This window comes from Pseudophryne corroboree, chromosome 1 (genome assembly GCF_028390025.1).
Source record: "Pseudophryne corroboree isolate aPseCor3 chromosome 1, aPseCor3.hap2, whole genome shotgun sequence".
NCBI lineage: Eukaryota > Metazoa > Chordata > Amphibia > Anura > Myobatrachidae > Pseudophryne > Pseudophryne corroboree.
This window is the reverse complement of record NC_086444.1, coordinates 486,987,989-487,009,777: the sequence shown is the minus strand read 5'-3', so window position 1 is coordinate 487,009,777 and position 21,789 is coordinate 486,987,989. Positions and strand designations below refer to the sequence as shown.

Below are 21,789 nucleotides of genomic sequence, written 5' to 3'. Positions count from 1 at the left end.
AATCCTGACAGTCAGCATACCGACTAGCAGGGACTATTCCCACTCGTAGGTGTCCACGACACCCATAGAGTGGCAATAGAACCTTTGCCGAGCCCGCAAGGATCTTGTTGCGCTCCCTCACACCCCGCGCACGCGCCGCCATTCCACCTCCCGGATCCCGCGGTCGATATGCTGACCGCCAGGATCCCGAGCGGCGGTCATGCATACCGAACCCATAGATAGAATAGAAGCGGAAATTAGAAAATTATTATAGTTTCTCACAAGTTTCAGCTTTGAAAAGAGCCTCTTCTGGATAAGCACAAGAGGAATGTCTCTCAAGGTTGCACCCCTATTATATTCTCCAGCCATAAACCTATTTGACAATATCTTGCAGGACAGGACAATACTGTGTGTTGCTGGCTTTTTGTTTCCTCTCAGCAGTTACCAATATTTACCTAAACTCAAACACACGCAAAAAAGTCCATATGCGATATCCCACAGCAATAATGGAAGCTGAAAGTGATCAGGTCTCAGAATCGTATTCCAATTAACGCTTAATTAGCAAATGTTTTGGAAAAGTCAAATTTAGAAACTTAGCATTCTCAGGGTCTACTATCTGGTCAATTTGTCAGTTAAGACAATTTCAAATTACATCTCACCTAAAACACAACCAACATATGATGCATGTGGAAAATGAAGTAAAAGGTATACTGTACCGATCATAAGGAGAATTGCATCTGTTCAGTTTCGGACTGTTTCTAGAAATTGTACTTCCTGGTGAAGTGTTTGCACGCTGAAAGGACATAGTAGAGCCTTTTTTAAGAACTGTTAGTGAAACTAGGCTGAGTAATGTATTTTTGTAATTTCTTTTCTTGTTATATTTTAATATAAAATACATACATATGCATGGATACCTCAGTTTCCCTGTCTGCTCCGTCCCAATCCCCGCTGTTTGTCCCCTCCCTAGCTCTCACTGCTGTTCACCCTGTCCCTCCACCCCCACTCCACTGTACTCCGTCCTGTCTGTCCGCCATCTGTCCCACCACCCTACTGTCCCTCATTCATGTTAATCCTCTGTGGCATTACGTCTGTCCCAGCTCCCTTTCAGTTTGAGCCATTGAAGGAGAAGCATGTGCCCACGGCTACCACTACCGTGCAAGATGGAGATGTTACAGACCGTAGAAAATTGTTTACAAGACAATTTTGTATTTTCAGTTTACATTCTGTATATACATATACAGTACTGTGTAAAAGCTTTAGGCAAGTGTGACAAAAATGCTGCAAAGTAAGAATGATTTCAAAAATAAAAATGTTAATAGATTATTTTTATCAATTCACAAAATGCAAAGTGAATAAACAGAAGGGAAATCTAAATCAAATCAATATTTAGTGTGACCACCCTTTGCCTTCAAAACAGCATCAATTCTTCTAGGTACACTTGCACACAGTTTTGGAAGGAACTCATCAGGGAGGTTGTTCCAACTTTCTTGTGGCTTGAATCATTATGGATCGCTATTGAGGCTGAGACAGTGATGTTCACAAATCTACTCTTGCTAAAGTTTGCATGTAAAGAGCCGCCCAGAAAGGATAAAAGACGCCCTTCAATGCATTCATAAATCTGCGTAGACATTAGCAGATTCGCAATGCATACACATAAAAAGGACACCATCGACATTTGCGGCTGACCCCAGCATACTCAAATCAATGAAAATATGAAAATACAGTCACACCGGGCACCATATTTTTGAATGCAGCATTTGCAGATGACATCAGATACACTCCCCGAAAATGGCCATGCATTTTCCCAACCACTCCCCACAAACGCAATGTTACCACCCATGAACGGTCACTTCCTGTCAATCAAAATGCCTTCTCTTTACAATTAGGCTGCATACACAAGGCGATCGCATTTTGGCCTTCGCGCACACGCAATGCATTCGCAGTGCATGCGCAATCTGCCGATAATTGCTCACTGCATGCAAACTCACATTTGCAAACAGTAGTGAATCAGGCCCTTGAAGAACTAACCACAGATCTTCTGTAAATGTAGGCTTGCTCAAATCCTTCTGTCTGTTCATGTAATCCCAGACAGACTCGAGGATGTTGAGATCAGGGATCTGTGGGGGCTATATTACCACTTCCAGGACTCCTTGTTCTTCTTTACACTGAAGATAGTTCTTGACATTGGCTGTATGTTTGGGGATGTTGTCCTGCTGCAGAATAAATTTGAAGCCTCCCTGATGGTACTGAATGATGGATAAGTACCTGCCTGCATTTCTCAGCATTGAAGCACAAAGAAACGGGCAACGTTAAGAAAAAATAAACTATTAACACTTCTAATTGTGAAGAACAGACATGTCCTATAAATCTCAATTTCTCTCTCAGCTAAAAATAGAATTTATAAAAAACATGAAAATTGTTATAGCTGTTGCTGCCCTGTGCCATGCTCATATCCACTTGCTGTGCTGATATTGCTGCAGGGAGCATATCATCACTTGCACAAGAGGAATAGGGACCAGTGTCTGGAACATTAACTTACCAGTGATCTGTTATACTTGATCAAACTGTTCTCCAGCACACTCCGCAGTCCATCATTACTGTCATGCAGTTTTCTATTAGCTGTTCTGTAATAGAAAAATGGAATGTGGGAGCTACAGAAATGTTGCAGTTTTTTTTTTAAATCTTTAATAACAGAGAGAAAAAAATGAATAATCTAACTTTAAGTTACAATTTTTTATGAATCATGCAGGAAAATTATAACAAGCACTTCCTATACTGTATTTGGCTGAAAAAGCTATAATGACTGAATAATTAAACTGTACTATGAGCTGTACTTTTCAGTAACATTCTCTAGGCCAGGGATGTTTACAAAACAAGAGTCAAGTGTTAAACTGCACACACCTATACAATTGACAGACACTTCTTTTAATTCCCGACCCAGTCATGAGATCGCTTAACCGTTTGTACGCACCATCTTTTATGTGCAATTTAATAGTCCTCAGATTCAACGGCACAATATCGGTCAAAATGTGAAGTGTGTATGCATGTCCAACTGTTCTGTCCAAGGCTTTTTGTACCTTTACTAGATGTTAAGTTTAAATGCAGGGTTTGCCATTCAATTGCATGTCATTACCTTAATCTTCATTTTATTTCTGTCAAAGGCAAAGCCTTCCTGGCAACCTTATTCAATTTTCACCCTCATTTATAGTCAAATGGATGAAAGCCTTAGGGGGAAATTAATTAGCTCCAGTTTGTTCGGCCGACGCTATCCAATTAGTCCCAAAGTTAGCCTGACGCCGGCATTTATTAAGGATTTTTTCCTGGGACCTGCTGAGGTCTTGAAACAAAAACCCAGAAAATTAACCACCCCCCCCCCACACCCCTTCCCCAAAATTATATTTTAGTGCTACCAATGTGTTCTCAAACACTATTACTACAGTTGCTCCAAACATCCCTTCTCTTAATTGTATTGTCATTTTATGCTTATTTTGGTTTTATCATACATGGGTATAAGTACAATGTTATTAATCTTTAATAATACACATATATTCAAAATAATGCATTTATAAAAACATATTCCCATGAATTGTATTACAATTTAATTAAAAATGCATACTGAAGTATCTCAATCTGCTGTGCCAAATTTTCTCGTTCGTCTGTATATTCTCTGATAATTTCCATATCTCTGAAAAAACAAGAAAATAAATCAGTTTTATTTCCCAGCTAAAATCAGTATTGATCATTTCTTAGAAAGTGACAGTGATTGCAATATACCTTTCAGAGCTGATACTTTGATCTGCATAATCACTTTTCAGAGCATCCAGTTCACTCTGAAGGAAGGAGATGCTGGTTTGAGCTTCTAGGAGGTCTTTTTTAAGTTTCTGATTTTCCTATTGGAAAGACAGTGATATTTTTTTTTTAAATGTGTTTATGTACAGTTTTACACATGAAGAAAATACAGGGATATGTGCTTGAACATACAAGTCAATGGTAATACATAGAGTACCATATGGAAGGATACACAGGAACATGTGTAAACATGGGCAATAAGGAGCTAGGCCAAAGAAAAAAACGGAAGCAGGAAGAGAGGAGATCACTAAAAAACATACATAACAAATGAGATCAAGAGAAATAAAATTTAAACCAAAGCACAGGACTGAAATGCTAAGGAACCAAAGGAAGAAAGGAAAAGGAAAACAAGAGAGTCTGGAAGGGGGCAAGGAGATAAGTAGAAGAGGGGGAGTTTGAAAGAGGCAGAGCAGTTGGGGCACAAGATTCATCTTAATTATCACTATCCTACCTAACCAAGAGATATTAAGGTCGCGCCAGCGGAGAACGTTCAGTTTGATGAACTTAAGCGAAGGGTAAAATTTGATGCACAGATGGACTCATAATGGCACATTATGTAAACCATCATATATTAAACTTTAGAAGACCACCAGGAAATATTACAATTATGATGCAGGACATCCAAGACCAGAGGTGGTATGTTAATGGTGAAAGACTTGGTTTTAAAGAGATTTCTCTTATACCCCGAGAGAGAACCATGGCCCTCATTCCGAGTTGTTCGCTCGCAAGGCGATTTTAGCAGAGTTACACACGCTAAGCCGCCGCCTACTGGGAGTGAATCTTAGCTTCTTAAAATTGCGAACGATGTATTCGCAATATTGCGATTACAAACTACTTAGCAGTTTCAGAGTAGCTTCAGACTTACTCGGCATCTGCGATCAGTTCACTGCTTGGCGTTCCTGGTTTGACGTCATAAACACACCCAGCGTTCGCCCAGACACTCCTCCGTTTCTCCAGCCACTCCCGCGTTTTTTCCGGTAACGGTAGCGTTTTTATCCACACGCCCATAAAACGCCGTGTTTCCGCCCAGTAACACCCATTTCCTGTCAATCACACTACGATCGCCGGAGCGAAGAAAAAGCCGTGAGTAAAAAAACTATCTTCATAGCAAAATTACTTGGCGCAGTCGCAGTGCGAACATTGCGCATGCGCACTAAGCGGAAAAACGCTGCGATGCGAAGAAAATTACCGAGCGAACGACTCGGAATGAGGGCCCATATTAGGACAGGGCCTGGATCAATTTGGGAGGGACGTATGAGAAGAGGTTAAGGTAAGGAGGACGTCATGATATGCATCATGTGTGCGTCTGCGAATGTAACTGCATACAAAATTATACACTGTAATGTACCATTTCGTATGCAGATACAGCCGCAGTCACACACAAAGTTTAGGCATGCCTCATTTTATTTGAATTAGCCTAAGCTGTTTGTGCGTCCTATTTGCATCGTTTTGTGAATTAAATGCATTTTAATGGAAAAAGTCACACATAAAGACGCTCGGTGCTACTGAGTCATGCCACTAGAAGGGCTGTTTAACATGCATCAATCAAGGATAAAACTTCCTGAGTGGGATTTAATCGGCAGAACATTGTTCCACGAGATACAGTGACATATTTTAAAACCGCAAAAGACAAACTCATTTGAACTATGAAAATAACTGTTCTACATGAATGAACAGTCACAGAGCTTATTCCATGAGTATAGTGCAGAGCCAAAGTGATTCCAAACTAAGGGGTCTATGTACTAAACCTTGAAGAGTAATAAAGTGGAGAGAGATACAGTACCAACCAATCAGCTCCCAACTGCCATATTACAGGCTGTTTGAAAAATGACAGGAGCTAAGTGGTTGGTACTTTATCTCCATCCACTTTATCTCTCTCCAATGCTTAGCACACAGACCCCCTAACACTTTTCTTACCATAAGTGACAGTGGGCCTGATTTAAAGGCAAACACAGTTTCATACGCAGCTGCGATTTTGTACACAGCTGACTTGCAAATTTACATCCACCGCCTGGCACATTGGGCCTGATTCATGTTTGTAAATAAAGCAAAAACGCAGGCAACTGTCAAAACCATGTTGCACTGCAGGTGGGGCAAATGCAACATGTGCACAGAGATTTAGATTTAGGTGGTATATATTTTTCTGTGCAGGGTAAACCCTGGCTGTGTTTGCATGTAGCCCGCAAATACTAGACAACTTTATTTTTACACTGCAATTTAGATTTCAGTTTGAACACACCCCACCCAAATCTAACTCTCTATGCACGTTACATCTGCCCCACCTGCAGTGCACATGATTTTGCCAAGTTGTGTGCTTTTTTAGTTTTCTTACAAACTTGTATAAGTCCCAAAGTACAGATAAGTGATAATTAGGTAAATGATAGATCGCTATATATTTTTCATTGCGCACAATAACATTGTATACTTGTGTCCCCTATATATATATATATATATAGCAGTATAGCTAGCTTCCTATAACATCACTAACTATATCACATACCATTGTTAATTCATGTAATCGTTTTCTTAGAGCAGCCACATCTTCCTTTAAGTTGATGTTCTTTGATTGTTCTTCCAGCTAAGAAAATGGCACAAAAAGTAGTAAAATAAAGTGATAACACAGATCATACCGACTTATAGATAATAACATTTTACTTACCGGTAAATCTATTTCTCGTAGTCCGTAGAGGATGCTGGGGACTCCGTAAGGACCATGGGGAATAGACGGGCTCCGCAGGAGATAGGGCACTTTAAGAAAGCTTTGGATTCTGGGTGTGCACTGGCTCCTCCCTCTATGTCCCTCCTCCAGACCTCAGTTAGAGAAACTGTGCCCAGAGGAGATGATGAACAGTACGAGGAAAGGATTTTTGTAAATCTAAGGGCAAGATTCATACCAGCCACACCAATCACACCGTATAACTTGTGATAAACTACCCAGTTAACAGTATGAACAATAACATAGCCTCGGTTCAAACCCGATCAACTATAACATAACCCTTATGTAAGCAATAACTATATACAAGTCTTGCAAAAGAAGTCCGCACTTGGGAGGGGCGCCCAGCATCCTCTATGGACTACGAGAAATAGATTTACCGGTAAGTAAAATCTTATTTTCTCTAACGTCCTAGAGGATGCTGGGGACTCTGTAAGGACCATGGGGATTATACCAAAGCTCCCAAATGGGCGGGAGAGTGCGGATGACTCTGCAGCACCGATTGAGCAAACAGGAGGTCCTCCTCAGCCAGGGTATCAAACTTATAGAACTTTGCCAAGGTGTTTGACCCCGACCAAGTAGCAGCTCGGCACAGTTGTAGTGCCGAGACCCCTCGGGCAGCCGCCCAAGAAGAGCCCACCTTCCTAGTGGAATGGGCCTTAACCGATTTAGGCAATGGCAATCCTGCCGAAGAATGCACCTGCTGAATCGTGTTACAGATCCAGCGAGCAATAGTCTGCTTTGAAGCAGGAGCGCCAACCTTGTTGGCCGCATACAGAACAAACAGAGCTTCGGTCTTCCTGATCCTAGCCGTTCTGGTCACATAAATCTTCAAAGCCCTGACCACATCCAGGGACTCGGAATCCTCCAAGTCCCGTGTAGCCACAGGCACGACAATAGGTTGGTTCATATGAAAAGATGAGACCACCTTGGGCAGAAATTGAGGACGAGTCCTTAACTCTGCCCTATCCACGTGAAAAATCAGGTATGGGCTTTTATATGATAAAGCCGCCAATACCGAAACCCGCCTTGCAGAAGCTAAGGCCAACAACATGACCACTTTCCAAGTGAGGTATTTCAACTCTACTGTTTTGAGTGGTTCAAACCAAGGTGACTTGAGGAAACTTAATACCACGTTAAGGTCCCAAGGCACCACCAGAGGTACAAAGGGAGGCTGAATATGCAGCACGCCCTTCACAAAAGTCTGTACTTCAGGAAGAGAAGCCAATTCTCTTTGAAAGAAAATGGATAAGGCCGAAATTTGAACCTTTATGGACCCTAATTTTAGGCCCAAATTCACTCCTGTTTGAAGGAAGTGAAGCAGACGGCCCAACTGGAACTCCTCCGTAGGAGCAGTTCTGGCCTCACACCAAGAAACATATTTTCGCCATATACGGTGATAATGTTTCGACGTCACGTCCTTCCTAGCCTTGATCAGGGTAGGAATGACCTCCTCCGGAATCCCTTTTTCCGCTAGGATCCGGCGTTCAACCACCATGCCGTCAAACGCAGCCGCGGTAAGTCTTGGAACAGACAGGGCCCCTGCCTTAGAGGAAGAGGCCACGGATCTTCTGTGAGCAACTCTTGCAGATCCGGATACCAAGTCCTCCTTGGCCAATCTGGAACAATGAGGATTGTTCTGACCCTTCTTATTCTTATTATCCTGAACTCCTTGGGTATGAGAGGTAGAGGAGGAAACACATAGACCGATCTGAACACCCAAGGTGTCACCAGAGCGTCTACCGCAACCGCCTGAGGGTCTCTTGACCTGGCGCAATACCTCTTTAGCTTTTTGTTGAGGCGGGACGCCATCATGTCTATCTGAGGCAGTCCCCACCGATCCGTGATCTGTGTGAAGACTTCTTGATGAAGTCCCCACTCTCCCGGATGCTGGTCGTGCCTGCTGAGAAAGTCCGCCTCCCAGTTGTCCACCCCCGGGATGAACACTGCTGATAGTGCGCTTACATGGCCTTCCACCCAGCGTAGAATCCTGGTCGCCTCTGCCATGGCCACTCTGCTACTTGTGCCACCTTGACGGTTTACATGAGCCACTGCCGTGACATTGTCTGACTGAATCAGAACCGGTTTGTTCCGAAGCCATTCCTCCGCTTGGCGTAGGGCGTTGTATATGGCCCTCAACTCCAGGACATTGATGTGGAGACCAGTCTCTAAGCTTGACCAGAGACCCTGGAAATTTCTTCCTAGTGCGACAGCTCCCCAACCTCAGAGGCTCGCGTCCGTGGTCACCAGGACCCAGTCCTGAATGCCGAACCTGCGACCCTCCAGGAGGTGAGCACTGCGCAGCTACCACTGGAGAGACACCCTGGCCCTGGGAGACAGGGTGATCCGGTTTTGCATGTGTAGATGGGACCCGGACCATTTGTCCAATAGGTCCCATTGAAAGGTCCTTGCATGGAACCTGTCGAAGGGGATGGCCTCGTATGAAGCCACCATCTTCCCCAGAACCCTCGTGCAATGATGCACTGAAACCTTTTTTGGCTTCAATAGGTTCCTGACCAGAGCTACGAGCTCCTGAGCCTTCTCCACTGGAAGAAAAACTCTTTTTTTGGTCTGTGTCTAGAATCGGGCCCAAAAAGGGCAGACGCGTTGCAGGGACTAGCTGGGATTTCGGTAAATTGAGAACCCAGCCGTGCCTCTGCAATGTCTTCACGGACAGAGACACGCTGTCCAGCAACTTCTCCTGAGATCTCGCCTTTATGAGGAGATCGTCCAAGTACGGGATAATTGTGACGCCCTGCCTGCGCAGGAGCACCATCATTTCCGCCATTTCCTTGGTGAAAATTCTCGGGGCCGTGGAAAGACCAAACGGCAACGTCTGAAATTGGTAGTGACAGTCCTGTACTGCAAATCTCAGGAACGCCTGGTGAGGAGGGAAAATCGAAACATGAAGGTACGCATCCTTTATGTCCAGGGACACCATCCAATCCCCTCCCTCCAGGCTGGCGATGACCGCTCTGAGCGACTCCATTTTGAACTTGAACCTCTTCAAGTACAGGTTCAGGGATTTCAGATTTAAAATGGGTCTGACCGAACTGTCCGGTTTCGATACCACAAACAGGGATGAATAATAACCCTCTCCTTGCTGGAGATGAGGAACTTTGACTATCACCTGTTGAATGTACAATTTGTGAATTGCAGCTAACACCAGCTCCCTCTCCGACGGGGAAGCCGGCAGAGCCGACTTGAAAAACCGGCAAGGAGGCATGTCTTCGAATTCCAGTCTGTATCCCTGGGAAACAATCTCTCTCTGACCCCCCCCCTCCCCCCCGGAAAGCCCCAGCGTCATGCGGTAGACTTTGCAGAAGTAGGGGAGGACTTCTGCTCTTGGGAACTAGCCGAGTGCAGTTTTTTTCCCTTACCTCTGGCAACAAAGGACGATCCTCGTACCTTCTTGCTTTTATTGGAACGAAAGGACTGCATTTGATATTGCGGTACCTTCTTAGCATGCTGCGGGGGAACATAAGGTAAAAAATTCGATTTACCGGCCGTAGCAGTAGAGACAAGGTCCGAGAGGCCTTCTCCAAACAACTCCTCCCCCTTGTAAGGCAATGACTCCATATGCCGCTTTGAGTCGGCGTCTCCCGTCCACTGTCGGGTCCACAAGAGTCGCCTAGCAGAAATAGACATAGCGTTTATTCTGGAGCTTAGTAAACAAATGTCTCTCTGAGCATCCCTCATATACAAGGCAGCATCTCTGATATGCTCAATGGTCATTAGAATGGTATGCCTATCTAACGTGTCAATCTCCGTAGATAAGTAGTCTGCCCATGCCACGACAGCACTACAAACCCAGGCCGACGCCATGGCCGGTCTAACGATAGTTCCTGAATGTGTGTAAATGTGCTTCATGGTAATTACCTGCTTGCGATTAGCAGGATCCTTGAGGGAAGCAGTATCCGGAGAAGGCAGTGCCACCTTCTTGGATAAGCGTGTCAGTGCCTTGTCTACTTTAGTTGAAGATTCCCATCGTATCCTATCCTTCTGTGGAAAAGGATACGCCATAATAATCCTTTTGGGAACATGTAGTCTCCTATCCGGAGACTTCCAAGCCTTTTCGCACAATTCGCTTAGCTCAAATGAGGACGGAAACGTGACCTCAGGCTTTTTCCCTTTATACATGTGAACCCTCGTGTCAGGGACAGGGGGTTCCTCAGTGATATGCAAAACCTCTTTTATGGCAATAATCATGTATCGAATACCCTTTGCCACCTTCGGCTGTAATTTTGCATCCTCATAGTCGACACTAGAGTCAGTATCTGTGTCGGTATCTGTGTCAGCGACCTGGGATATGGGGCGCTTTTGAGACCCTGAAGGTCCTGGCGCCACAGGGACAGGCACGGTCTGGCTACCTGACTGATCCCTAGCCTCAGCCTTGTCTAACCTTTTATGCAGGAGATTCACATTTGCATTTAAGACATTCAGCATATCCACCCAGTCCGGTGTCGGCGTTGCCGACGGCGACCTGACATTCAAACACTCCCCCTCAACATTAAGCGAGCCTTCCTCGTCAAACATGTCGACACACACGTACCGACACACCTCATACACACAGGGAAACTCTTTTCTGAAGACAATATCCCCTTTAAGGCCCTTTGGAGAGACAGAGAGAGAGTATGCCAGCACACACCCCAGCGCAATGACCCTGGAGACCAACACAAAATGTTTTTCCCCAGCAGCGCTGTATAATATCTTATCCGCCAATTATGTGCCCCCCCCCCTCTCTTTTAAACACCCCTTCACCGTGTGTAAGCAGGGGAGAGTCCGGGGAGCTTCCTCTCAGCGTTCTGTGGAGAGAAAAATGGTGCTGGTGAGTGCTGAGGGAGAAGCCCCGCCCCCTCGGCGGCGGGCTCCGATCCCGCTCAAATTTGTGTAAAAATGGCGGGGGCTCTTTTATATACATGTACAGTGCCCAGCTGTACATATTTTGAGGTGTTATTATTGCTGCCCAGGGCGCCCCCCCTGCGCCCTGCACCAATACAGTGACCGGAGTGTGTGAGGTGTGTGGAGCAATGACGCACAGCTACGGTGCTGTGCGTTACCTCAGTGAAGCCGCTGAAGGCTTCTGCCGCCTGAGACGTCTTCTTGCTTCTGTTCTTCTGGCTCTGTGAGGAGAACGGCGGCGTGGCTCCGGGGGCGGATGCCCACGACAAACCTGTGTTCACCCCCTCTAGAGCTAATGGTGTCCAGTAGCCGAGGAAGCAGATCCTATCATTTAAGTAGGTCTGCTCCTCTCTCCCCAGTCCCTCGATGCAGGGAGCCTGTTGCCAGCGGTGCTCCCTGTAAAAATAGAAAAATCCAAACAAAAATGCTTTCTAATGCAAAGAACTCAGGAGAGCTCCCTGCAGTGCGCCCATCTTCCTCTGGGCACAGTGTAAAACTGAGGTCTGGAGGAGGGACATAGAGGGAGGAGCCAGTGCACACCCAGAATCCAAAGCTTTCTTAAAGTGCCCTATCTCCTGCGGAGCCCGTCTATTCCACATGGTCCTTACGGAGTCCCCAGCATCCTCTAGGACGTTAGAGAAAATCCCCCTCACTTTAATGTAAACCTACTTGATACAACATTTCACAACAATTTTTGTTTGAAGTACTGTGTATTATGACTGTAACATTATCAAAGCAATATCCATGTAAGGTAGACATTCAGCACTTACTAACAAGAGTGGCACAGGACCTGATCCGCCAAGAAGGGAAGTTTGTCCCGACTGCAGCAAAAGTGTATGAGGACACATATGTATACATTGTAACGAAGTAGCTGACATAAAGTGGATGACCAATTATTCTTCTGATATTGACTTTATGATTCATTTCTAACAACGTTTGCAACAGTGGCCCTCATTCCGAGTTGTTCGCTCGTTATTTTCCTTCGCATCGGTGCGATTTTCCGCTAATTGCGCATGCGCAATGTTCGGACTGCGGCTGCGTCAAGTAAATTTGCTAAGAAGTTTGGAATTTTACTCATGGCATTACGAGGTTTTTTCTTCGTTCTGGTGATCGGAGTTTGATTGACAGGAACTGGCCGTTTTATGGGTGTGTGTGAAAAAACGCTGCCGTTTCTGGGGAAAACGCGGGAGTGGCTGGAGAAACGGGGGAGTGTCTGGGCGAACGCTGGGTGTGTTTGTGACGTCAAACCAGGAACGAAACTGACTGAACTGATCGCAGTGGTAGAGTAAGTCTCGAGCTACTCAGAAACTGCTAAGAAATGTCTATTCGCAATTTTGCGAATCTTTCGTTCGCAATTCTGTTAAGCTAAGATACACTCCCAGTAGGCGGCGGCTTAGCGTGTGCACTGCTGCGAAAAGCGGCTAGCGAGCGAACAACTCGGAATGAAGGCCAGTGTCACAGTCTTTACAAAACTGGCAGCAAAGATTATTCAGACTATACCTAGTGTCAATAAAGGTTATTGAAGTTACCTTTTTTAGCTTTTTTATTGCAACCTGTAGTTCAGCAACTTCAGATTCATGTTGACGCTTCAAATCATTGAGAGCTTCCTCTGCCTTTCTCTTCTCCTGGAATAGTAAACAAAGAAAAGGTTTATGTACATGTTCTTACCAGAGCAATACTAAATGTCATCAGTGAGATAAAACAAAGTAAGCCATGTAATGCACTACTTCATTATACATGAAAAGATCAGGTCACATTTGAAGTGAAAGCACAATATTAATTTACGTGGAAAGAAGATCATCAGCTTTTGGTTTAATATCATTATAGTATGTTTACTCAATTACTAGTCTTATTCCCTCCTGCAAAGCGCATCTCTGACATTCCAAATGTCTCTCTTAGGATAATCTGAAACATTCCCAAAGCGACAACGTGTCAGTTAGTGAACCGCTAGATAAAGCTACACCAAGGGGTGTATTCAATGCTTGTTGGATCCTTTCCAACGGAAAGAATCCGACAATGCAGTATTCAATTCTTAAAGTCGGATTGACATTGTCGGAAACGGGGCTAAAACCTGTCGGATTTGGCCACGAATCTGACTAAACACGTGGATCGCCGATCCACGTGCTTTCCGACAAGTCGGATTTTCTGACTTGTCGGATAAATGGGAGTATGATTGAATAAGTCGAATCTGGATTCGACCTTAAACTCCCGTTAATCTGACAAGTCGGGAAATCCGACTTGAATTGAATACACCCCATAAACTCTATCCTCAATTATGGAAAGAATATGGTAAGTGCAAGGAAAGGAGGATACCACTTATATTATATCAAACTTCACCACTAAACTTACAGTCATATTATTCCTGTGACTGGAATACCACTGAGCCTTTTCCGCCACATATTGTATTTTAATTCAATTTGGTGTATATATCTGGAGATAGAGCAGCTTCTTCCCAACTGTGTTCATCCCACACCCTGCCAGAATTCTGTAAACTGTGTTAGAGATACTGTAGCTCATGTACTTGCTACTTAGGGGGGTATTCAATTAGTTCCGCCATTTTCAGAGCTATAGAATATCCACCCCCTGGATATTCAACTTCGGGACATTTTCACCCATTCTTAACGCATTTTCGCCAATGCCTTTTCACTTCTTTTTTTAGTGAAAAGGCACTGACGAAAAATGACTCAAAATCGTCGAAAACGGCCCATGTTTCCATAGGTGCAGGTGCAAAAACACGTGGATCTGCTGATCCACGTGTTTTTCGCTCCTGCCGAATGTTTCACCTATGTGAAAAAACAGCCCTGCTATTACACAGTAATAAAGAGTTACCAGCGCTATGAGTTGTGTCTCTAAATTAATAAATCAATGGATCAGTTATATAAAAAGATATTTAATGGTTAATAATATAAAATCACATAAAAAACCAAGTGGTTAATTTATACACATATATACTAAATAGATATATTGTAAAATCACTGGCTCTGAGATGGTGATATTTTCAATCTGCTGATAGGAACCAAACCATTGCTCTAAGATCCCGGACTTGATATATATATATATATATAGAAATGTCCTCCTCCTTATAAATTGTTTGCACAGTCAGCTGGTAATACCCTGATAGTACCTCACACACAGTTCCACGAGGTATTATAATTACTCGTCTGCGTAGATAGTTCAAGGGGTTTCCATATCTTGGTTTCTTAATCCTTGGAAATCCAAGTCAAAGCAGAGAAAAGTCCTTATCTGGATCGGTCTCAAATGGTATGAAGATGGGGTTCCACTGCAGTACCTTAAGAAACCAACCTCTCCTTTCTTCAATACACCCAGTAAGATATGGAAACCCCTTGAACTATCTACGCAGACGAGTAATTATAATATCACCTCGTGGAACTGTGTGTGAGGTACTATCAGGGTATTACCAGCTGACTGTGCAAACAATTTATAAGTAGGAGGACATATATATATATATATACAGGTTGAATATCCCATATCCAAGTATTCCGAAATACGGAATATTCCGAAATACTGACTTTTTTGAGTGAGAGTGAGGTAGTGAAACCTTTGTTTTCTCATGGCTCAATGTACACAAACTTTGTTTAATACACAAAGTTATTAAAAATATTGTATTAAATGACCTTCAGGCTGTGTGTATAAGGTGTATATGAAACATAAATGAATTGTGTGAATGTACACACACTTTGTTTAATGCACAAAGTTATAAAAAATATTGGCTAAAATTACCTTCAGGCTGCCTGTATAAGGTGTATATGTAACATAAATGCATTCTGTGCTTAGATTTAGGTCCCATCACCATGATATCTCATTATGGTATGCAATTATTCCAAAATACGGAAAAATCCCATATCCAAAAATACCTCTGGTCCCAAGCATTTTGGATAAGGGAGACTCAACCTGTGTATATATATATATATATATATATAGAAACAAGTCCATCGAAGTGGAGGTGCACTCTCGCAATGATAGAATCATACACAGTGGTAAAATCAATCGTCATCGAAGCTTTATTCGTGTCAACGTTTCGGTCCGTAACCGGACCTTTCTCAAGACAGGTGACACATCAATTCAATTAAGTCATCATATGATACACATACATCTGCAAGGACAATATACATAGTTATGATCACAAGCCTCACCGGTCCCTGGAAAAGCCCCGCACCAACAGATAAAAAGAAAGAGAAAACGCCACCAAAAGAGGTGAATATAAATAATACCAATAGTGTCCCCAGTCACCTAAATGATAGGGTATAACACCTCATAAATCCGTACCTAAAACGTCTAGTTACATCCACTGTAGTGAATTAAAGTAACGGACTCCAGCGTATCTCAAACTGTGATCAACAGAGAAAGAGAACATGTTTTAATATAAACCAGCGATTGTGGTGACATAGGGTAAAATAAAGCTTCGGTGACGATTGATTTTACCACTGTGTATGATTCTATCATTGCGAGAGTGCACCTCCACTTCGATGGACTTGTTTCTATAGTATTAGTGGACCTTATGGCCCATTAGGAGCACCCGCCCGTTGAAGAATAAATTTGGTGATGTGAGTGCAGGACAACCAATGGATATACAGTACCCGCTTTTTGATGAAGCGAGTATTTCCTGACACCCATCAGATTGAAGGACATTGATGCATAGATTTTGGTCACTAGGATCCAAGGGATAATTTATATTTATGTTTGAATAATCAATAATCGATTGTAGGGAGTTGTTACACGTGACGCCATTGGTGATTCGCGTGCGACTAAACCTCTGTGATTGTTTATATTTATGTTCTGATTGTATTTGCATTTGTTTATAGATTATATCTAATTATCTGAATATACTACACCAATATGGCACAAGGAGGAGTATACCTCATGGACGATGGTTTGTTGGCTCAGGCTGAGGCTGGCACGGTCTCGTTCACGGACGAAGAGAGAGAAAAATTGTTGTTCGATAAACTCGACTTCGAGTCCCTACCGGCTGAAACACCAGCTGATACCTACTATAAAATATTGAAACATAGACAGAGGGAGGTAGATCTCACTCTTCACGGACAGTTTTTGTCCGAATATCTAAGGAAAAAACAAATCCCACGAGGATTTCGAATTACCAACATTCCTACGTTAGGGCGTAATAATCCCGTGTTTTGTAGTCGCTGGTGCGGTGTTCTCAACAAATGCTCGTTAGATCTGATAGCACTGGTGGTTGAGGAAGTAGGACAGGAGTTGAAGAAAGTGCAGATAGAATCTGAGACTACTATCACCATACTGACGGCATCGCTCAGGGATGATAAATCCCAGGATTGGAATGAGCGATTAACCACTCAGATTGACACTTACCGTAAAGAATTAATATCATTTAAAAGGAAGAAATTAACCACGGTTGGCAATGATTACCAGAACCATGCAGTCTATCGATGGCTGTTAGGGAATTCCGTACATGAGAGACAGGGGCGCCCCGGCAGGAGACAACGAGCTACTCCATATCCTAGAGATTATGGGTCCTCACGGTCCACCTCTGACACGGACCACCATGAGGGCCACTCCGACAATAGTTATAATTTTTTAGAACAAGGTACAGACCAACATACTATACACAGCCGTATGCTAAGAAGCGGCATCGACCGCATGCGAGGAGAGGGGGGTACAAACCGACGAAGGGGGAGGCGCAGACGCAATTAGATATGGTGTTTAATCTTTCTAACACCATCCTTGATGAAGCTCAATTAAAACTACTCTCTAGGGGGCTTTCATTTGTCCCTACCTGTGCTCCTGACCCCTTTCAACAAACCATTGATCAGTATAAGTTCGGGAGATCCCTCCGATTACGAGAATTCTTCGCTGATAAACCCATACACACATCTAGAAGCCCGTTTAAAAGTAAGTCCAATTTTGATCCTCCTTCCTCGAACTCGAGTATACGGACGTTTTTACGTCTTGTACAACAGGAGACCAAGGGGAAGCCAATTAGGCGTTCATATGACAACTTATCTGTTCCAGAACGGAAGGCCCTGAAACAGCTTCGGTATGCCAAGCATCTGGTCATTAGACCGGCCGATAAGGGCGGCGCTGTCGTGGTCCAAAATTGGGAGGACTATGACAGCGAGGTGACCAGACAATTAGCTGATAGATCTACATATGAGAAATTGAATTGCAATCCTGTACCACGGATTAAGGCGAAGGTTGACAGGATTATCAAATTGGGTTATGAGCATCGCTGGATCACTGACGATCTTAGAACATTCCTGACGGTTGAAAACCCACGATGTCCTGTCATATATCTTCTACCGAAGATACATAAGTCATTAGCACAGCCCCCTGGACGACCGTTCATCGCGGCTGAGGGCTCTTTACTTCAGCCACTAGCGCGGTTTCTCGACAGTGTTTTACAGCCATTAGTTCAACGTATACCCAGCTACTTACGTGACACCAGTCACTTTTTGGAGAGTTTGACTGACATCCAGGTTGACAGTGGTTCTCTCTTGGCAACCATGGATGTAGCCTCTCTTTACACCGTGATCCCCCATAGGGAAGGTTTAGAGACATTGAGGCTAGCCTTTGAGCTGTCACCATGCATTGAATTCCCCACTGAGTTCCTTCTTGACCTTATTGAATTGGTTCTCACGAATAACCACTTCATGTACAAAAATGATTTTTTCTTGCAGTTATCTGGCACGGCGATGGGGTCTAATTTGGCCCCATCGTATGCCAACCTCTTTATGGCGTGGTATGAGAAGACCCACATACAACCCCGCTTTGGGCACAAGATTGCATTTTTTCGGAGATTCATTGACGACATTTTTTTGATTTGGCAGGGAACTGAGGCCGAGTTTAATGCTATGGTGGCAGAACTCAACACTCTACCCAGCCCGATCCGTTTCACTGCCGTGTGTTCAGGATCAGAGATTAATTTTTTGGATGTCACTGTAATGGTCTCGGGTTCCAGCCTATTAACTACACTATATCGTAAATCGACAGATCGTAATTCCTTATTACTAGCATCTAGTAATCACCCTCCAGCCCTGAAAGACAGTTTGCCCATCTCCCAGTATTTGAGAGCTATGAGGATTAACTCAGAGGTAGATCGTAGGCAGGAACAGTGCACTGAGATTACCACTCGCTTCTTAGAGAGGGTATTCGGCTGGGACACTCAAGATGTGTCTTGAGAAGGCGACAGGTCTTTTTTCTGGAACCATCCCTAAAAAGAAGAAAGAGAATAGGATGGTATTCTGTACGCAGTATGACAGGAACTCATCCAAGATCAGCAAAGCGGTACGCCGCCATTGGCCTATTCTGTCGACTGATAAAGATTTACCTTTCACACGGGTTAAAGCACCCATGATGGCCTACAGGCGAGGGGCTAACCTGAAACAGCTACTTATGCGTCCAACTATGTTTCCTGTTGAGTCTGTTAAAACCCCTTTTCCATTGATGCAGGCTAAACCAGGTTGTTTCTCCTGTGGGGGCTGCACTACGTGCCGGTCCATGTTGACTGGAGCAACATTTTCCCATCCACATACAGGGAAAACTATTAAAATCAAGTACCATCTACACTGTCGTCTCGACTATGTGATCTATATGCTTAAATGTCCATGTGGACTATGTTATGTGGGATTGACCACAAGGGCATTCCGAGACCGTATGGCAAACCACAGGTCCTCGATCCATACGGCACTTTTGACTGGACAGACTGACAAGCCTGTGGCTCGCCACTGTCTACAAGCACGACATCAGGTGGCTAGTATGAAATGTAGACTCATTGATTGGATTCCACCTAAATCTACAGGTGGGGATAGGACTCTAGCGTTGAGACGGCGTGAGAGCTATTGGATTCACACTTTAGATACAGTTACCCCCAGAGGTTTGAATGAGGGTAATCCACTTAATGTGTTTTTATAGATACAATTCTCCTGTGTGTCTATATCATTTCTGTGGGTCCTCTAGTGGGATGGCTTGATATGGGCATTCGATTCTGTGACACCTTGCAGTAATTGTTTCACACGGGTGGCCAGACACAGTATATTGATGTCCTGGTTATCTTGAGTAACATTTAGATTAATGAGTTTAGTGCCTATAATTAAGTGGTGTATGAGATGTATAAATCTGTTGTGTTAATTGTTGCGGCGCAGTCCATCACCCTTGTGAACTTACCGGTCTCTGGTTCACCCGGCACCCGGATTTAGATTTTGTGTGTGCACACTGTAACAGTACCTTGTTTCATGTGCTCTCTACACATATAATTGCCATTATTAGTAATAACTTATTATTGTCTAGTTACACATGTTTGTTTCCTGATTATATGTAATCAGTTGTGGGATTGTTTCTTGTCTGATTACACAGTGGTGCCGTTCTGATTTCACTATGTGATCGCGGCACTACAGGTGTAATAATGATTTGTGTCTAGCGGTTGTGCGTTCCACCGCGACTTCCGGGACGGTGGAACGCAAACCGGCGTCACTTCCGGTCCGTGGACCGCTATAAATGAATAGCGGCCGCGGCGGCTTGCTGTGTACAGTGAGCGGTTACAGTGTCTTGTACACTGTTTAACCGCGCTGTGTGTGAGTAGTATGAACAGGATTTAGACCCGGTAGAGAGAGTATTAGGCACGAGTGGGGCACTTCTGGTTTTTCGGATACTTCCGGCCGATTCACTATTTAATCCCCACCCAGTGGATTGGAGGGCTATGCAGTCACAAGCACAGCCTCCATCTGACTGAGTAAGTAACAGTATTTGATTGTTTTACTATACCCAGGCACCGGCACTGTATCGACATTGATCTGTGTAATTTTTCTGACAGCTCTTTTGCTATATGGGTGTACACTACACCTGTGGCTGCATCATTGTAAGAAGATGACATATATTAAGGTATTTGCACCGTGTGTGGGGGTGATTACCCAGATGAGTGGTTTTACCCTATGTCACCACAATCGCTGGTTTATATTAAAACATGTTCTCTTTCTCTGTTGATCACAGTTTGAGATACGCTGGAGTCCGTTACTTTAATTCACTACAGTGGATGTAACTAGACGTTTTAGGTACGGATTTATGAGGTGTTATACCCTATCACTTAGGTGACTGGGGACACTATTGGTATTATTTATATTCACCTCTTTTGGTGGCGTTTTCTCTTTCTTTTTATCTGTTGGTGCGGGGCTTTTCCAGGGACCGGTGAGGCTTGTGATCATAACTATGTATATTGTCCTTGCAGATGTATGTGTATCATATGATGACTTAATTGAATTGATGTGTCACCTGTCTTGAGAAAGGTCCGGTTACGGACCGAAACGTTGACACGAATAAAGCTTCGGTGACGATTGATTTTACCACTGTGTATGATTCTATCATTGCGAGAGTGCACCTCCACTTCGATGGACTTGTTTCTATAGTATTAGTGGACCTTATGGCCCATTAGGAGCACCCGCCCGTTGAAGAATAAATTTGGTGATGTGAGTGCAGGACAACCCATGGATATATATATATATATATATATATCTATCTATCAAGTCTGGGATCTTAGAGCAATGGTTTGGTTCCTATCAGCAGATTGAAAATATCATCATCTCAGAGCCAGTGATTTTACAATATATCTATTTAGTATATATGTGTATAAATTAACCACTTGTTTTTTTATGTGATTTTATATTATTAACCATTAAATATCTTTTTATATAACTGATACATTGATTTATTAATTTAGAGACACAATTCATAGCGCTGGTAACCCTTTATTATTGGTTACTTTTGGCGGGGTCTGACAAACCCCTTCCAGGTGCTGTGGTAATCCAGTGGCTTTATATATATAATACTTTTTCTGCTATTACACAGGGCAAATCCCCATTCGCCCTAAAAAATTGCGAAAAGTGAAACGGTACTAAATGAATACCCTAAGGCTTTAATTAGTTTTTGCACTCTTTTATGGCATGAGCTGTTTAAGAGTCTGGGAAGCCTGAAAATGTTACACTGTCCACTTTTTATATCACTTGCTACTCTGGGGTCTATTTACTAAGCCTTGGATGGAAATAAAGTGGATGGAGATAAAGTACCAGCCAATCTGCTCCTAACTGCCATGTCACAGGCTCTGTTTGAAAAATGAAAGTTAGGGGCTGGTTGGTTGGGACTTTCTCGGTGCACTTTATCTCCATCCAAGGCTTAGTAAATAGACCCCTCTGTTCCTTTGCACTTCTGTACCACCTTGCTTTAACACTCTATAGCAGGCATTCCCACCTTCGGTCCTCAAGGCACATTAACAGTCCAGGTTTAGTGACAGCCATGCTTGAGCACAGGTGACTTAATTAGTACCTTAGTTATTTTGTTTTAACCATTTGTGCTGAAGCCTGGAT

At 43.6% G+C, this 21,789-nt stretch overlaps 1 protein-coding gene across 1 annotated transcript in view; it reads right to left on the bottom strand.

The window, feature by feature from the left end:
* Positions 1–21,789, bottom strand: part of RASEF (RAS and EF-hand domain containing) — a 174,996-nt gene that overhangs the window by 29,276 nt on the left and 123,931 nt on the right. Inside the window, exons 4-9 of the mRNA XM_063913812.1 lie at positions 12,973–13,068; positions 6,329–6,406; positions 3,754–3,869; positions 3,596–3,664; positions 2,519–2,603; positions 696–772 (exon numbers count right to left, since the gene is read on the bottom strand). Coding sequence (XP_063769882.1) covers positions 696–772; positions 2,519–2,603; positions 3,596–3,664; positions 3,754–3,869; positions 6,329–6,406; positions 12,973–13,068 — 521 coding nt within the window. The remainder of the gene's footprint in view (positions 1–695; positions 773–2,518; positions 2,604–3,595; positions 3,665–3,753; positions 3,870–6,328; positions 6,407–12,972; positions 13,069–21,789) is intronic.